At 39.8% G+C, this 3568-nt stretch overlaps 1 protein-coding gene across 1 annotated transcript; it reads right to left on the bottom strand.

Annotated features, from left to right (window-relative positions):
- Positions 1 to 2476: 2476 nt before the first annotated feature.
- Positions 2477 to 2893, bottom strand: LOC117290986 (fatty acid-binding protein type 3-like). Its single transcript, XM_033772582.1, has one exon. It carries the CDS (start codon positions 2891 to 2893, stop codon positions 2477 to 2479), a length of 417 nt encoding a protein of 138 aa, XP_033628473.1.
- Between the last annotated feature and the right edge of the window lie 675 nt (positions 2894 to 3568).

Genomic DNA, 3568 nt, shown 5'->3' with positions numbered 1-3568 from the left:
AGGAGGATGACTCAAAAGAGGGCGTTATCCGAAGAACTTTGTACACAGTTCACAAGGGGGGGGGGGTGTACACACAAAACCTCCTGCCATTCCTCAGTGGGTGTGTATGATTTATAGCTTTTAATCTGCAACTAATATTTCTTTGAGATGGTTATAGCCACTAACATAGTAAAAGAAGAAAATCATTGTGTTTTCAAAGTGTGTGCATGCATACGGTCAAGGGTTGGGTGTTATGCAGTTGGCTGCCTCTGATCTCATTGCCTTATGTGAAAAACTGACAGCCTTTCATATGATACTCAAATCAACAGCAATAACAACAATACAAAGCATTTATAAGGCGCTATTCAAAAAACATTTGTCTGACAATGTATAGTTTTTGAGATTTGAGTAAGATATATCCCGGAAATCTAAATCCAAATGATGAAAACATATTTTGTTAAAACATTTATGCATTTTCTCGTGTCCAATGACCATTAATGAACTTCAGTTGACAACAAGCAGATTGTTTTCGCATGATGTTGGGTCACATAATTAGTATGGATACCATGGTGTTTAACAACCGTGATGACTACCGTGTACTAATTATTTCTTGAGTCGAACCGGTCATCATAAGACACGCTCTCCTAGAAAGTCATCCAGTCAATTGACAAACGGTCGTCTACAGTATTTCAGAAAACCTACAAAGAAACAAAAATAGTAGGAAACCGGTCAGAAACCTGTACTCGGTAGTTGGGTCTTAAATTGAAAATAGATAGCTATTGTATTACTGAATATGTGGTAAAATTGGCTCTTTCCACGATATAGGCTGTGTGGCATGGCGCATACACATTATTGTCCCTATTTTTTATAGCAGTAAATGTGCTTAAAGGCAGTGGACACTTGCTTAAAACCCTACTCATAACGAAATGTTGATAGCATAAAACATAATTGTGAGAAACGGCTCCCTCTGAAGTGACGTAGTTTTCGAGAAAGAAGTAGTTTTCAACGCAAGGTGATTTCGAGACCTCAGATTTAGAATTTTGAAATCAAGCATTTAGCTGAAAGCACACAGCTTCGTGTGACAAGGGTGTTTTTTCTTTCATAGTTATCTCGCAACTAAGACGACCAATCGAGGTCAAATTTTCACAGGTTTATTATTTTATGCATATATTGCGATACAACAAGTGAGAAGACTGGTCTTTGGCAAATTCCAATAGTGTCCAGTGTCTTTTAGCAAAAGCGTATTTTCACATGTTTACAAGGAAATTGGGCGGCCAGGTTCCGCGTTTAATGGTTCAACAATGGACTTGCAAACTGTTACATAATCTCTGGAAGATTATCAAGCCTGTTCGTTTACGGTTTAGCAGCGGTGTGAAATGGAGCTCACGTAGTATGCACAACATTGCTCCACAATAAACTTAACAGAATCGATCAGCGGTAGCTAAATTGACGTCATGCATATAAGTATTAAGAGGGGCGTATTTGGATACACGTCAATCATAAAGTCATGTGTAATATTTTTCACACTGTGGCTGTGTGAATAGATTAATTTTAAACATTTTGTCTGTTTTTTTTTATGTTTTGTATTCTTTGGTTTTTTTATGGAGTGTTTCTGCTAGTTAATTATTGTGTATTTATGTATAGATTTTGCCTGTTTATTGTTAATTCCATTTTTCTTAATTCTGTAAAAACTTTGTAAATTTGAATGTTGTCAACCTTTTGGTTGTTTTTTATTCAGATTAAAATAAACCATTAATATAATATAATAGACCGACTGCGCTCCGTGCGTCACGTGACCTATGGGTATCGGATGTAAACAAACAGAGACCTGATTACTGTTGCAATTTTGGACTAAAAAATGACAAAATTCTCGAAATCACTGAAGAATATTCCGGAGTTTGTAACATGAGACCTTACCAGTGGCTGAACAATGCCAGTATGGGTAAACACAGTTCCACCTTAAAAGGAAATTCCAAGAGAATGTTCACACGATGTCATGTGTTTGTGCCCGGAAAGTGTGGTTTTACATTGCCCTCGTTTTAATGATTTTGCTGCCAATATTTTCAATAAAAATCTCATTAAGAAGCTGCAAATCCCTTTTCACCCTCAAAATATTGTATTAGAAGGGGTAGCTGTCAGCAGAGAGTCGGACACCGTGCATAACGCACTATCCACGGCGCGTGAGCTCGCTCAAACCCCAGTAATTTACGTAGTCTAACCATACTCTCAAAAGAAACCTCTTTTGTAGTAGCTGGGAACATCAAACAACAAAATGTGATTTAAATCAATGTCACAACATTCAACTTTATAAAAAGGGCTCCGTTTTTAGTTAAAAGTGTTAGTGAAAATACAGCCAGTTATGGTCAATCGTCTTCCCAAGTATTTACTGCGTAGCTGTGTTTTTCTTTATACCCACTATAGGTCACGTGATCACATGTAAACATTGGTAGCGCAATCGGTCTATTAAAATAGATGGAGAGAATTACAAATACCTGCTCTATTTTCTGCCGAAGATCCTTTTCATAGTGATAGCCTTGTCTCCAGTCCCGATTGTTTGCGTCTGTACCATCTGATCATCTATCAGTTCTCGGATGATGTGAATAGACTCGGGATTGCTCTTGTTATCAACCTTCAAAGTATTGCCCTCCCATACGGGCATGTAGGTGCTTGTCGTCTTGTCATTCAGTGGGTTCTTATCGGTGAACTCCTCGCCAACAGTGAACTTGGACTCGTTGGTTTTTAAACCTTTAGTAATGACATGGAAGTTGTCTCCATCCTGAGTTATCTCAAGAACAGGAGAGGCGGAGGCAGCTAACTTCCGGACTGCGAAATTAAGATTCATTGCTTTAAGGAAGGCATCTAAGTTTTCACTCTTAAGAAGTTTCCATACGCCGGTAAGGTTGATTGGTGCCATTTTTTCTCGAAATTGGGGACACGGATTGAATGATGCAGCAAATCACGAATGAAGGCGATTACACATTTGGGGTTCTTTATACATAAATAATGACACGTGTTACGTAATGGCGCCGGTATGGAATACAGCTGAATCATAAATCAACATCCCATTTTCCCACATTATGTCATTCAGCGCGTTCCGCCACCGCATGCACCCTAGCAGGGAGCACCTTTAACCTACAAACCATGAAATGTTTGCCCTTAATAGACTTCACCAGTCTCTTCGGCAAAACTGACTTTGCCTGAATGCAGCAGCGAGCACCTTTCACCTACAAACCATGTATCCAATGTTTGCCCCATTAAGTAGACTTCACCAGTCTGTTCGGCAAAACTGACGTTGTCCACCAATAGAGCAAGGTCCGCCCGCCGCACAGATGCAGCAGCGAGCACCTTTCACCTACAAACCATGTATCCAACGTTTGCCCCATTAAGTAGACTTCACCAGTCTGTTCGGCAAAACTGACGTTGTCCGCCCATAGAGCAAGGTCCGCCCGCCGCACAAATGCAGCAGCGAGCACCTTTCACCTACATCCAACGTTTCCCCTTATGAGCGTTCTTTACCTTTATACAACATCTGATGGTTTGCCATTACTAGTAGACTTCGCCATGTCAATACGCGTTCACCTTTCACCTA

The sequence above is a fragment of the Asterias rubens genome, chromosome 5 (genome assembly GCF_902459465.1).
Source record: "Asterias rubens chromosome 5, eAstRub1.3, whole genome shotgun sequence".
Taxonomy (NCBI): Eukaryota; Metazoa; Echinodermata; class Asteroidea; order Forcipulatida; family Asteriidae; genus Asterias; species Asterias rubens.
The sequence above is the reverse complement of the archived record's forward strand: the minus strand, read 5'-3'. Positions and strand labels throughout refer to the sequence as shown.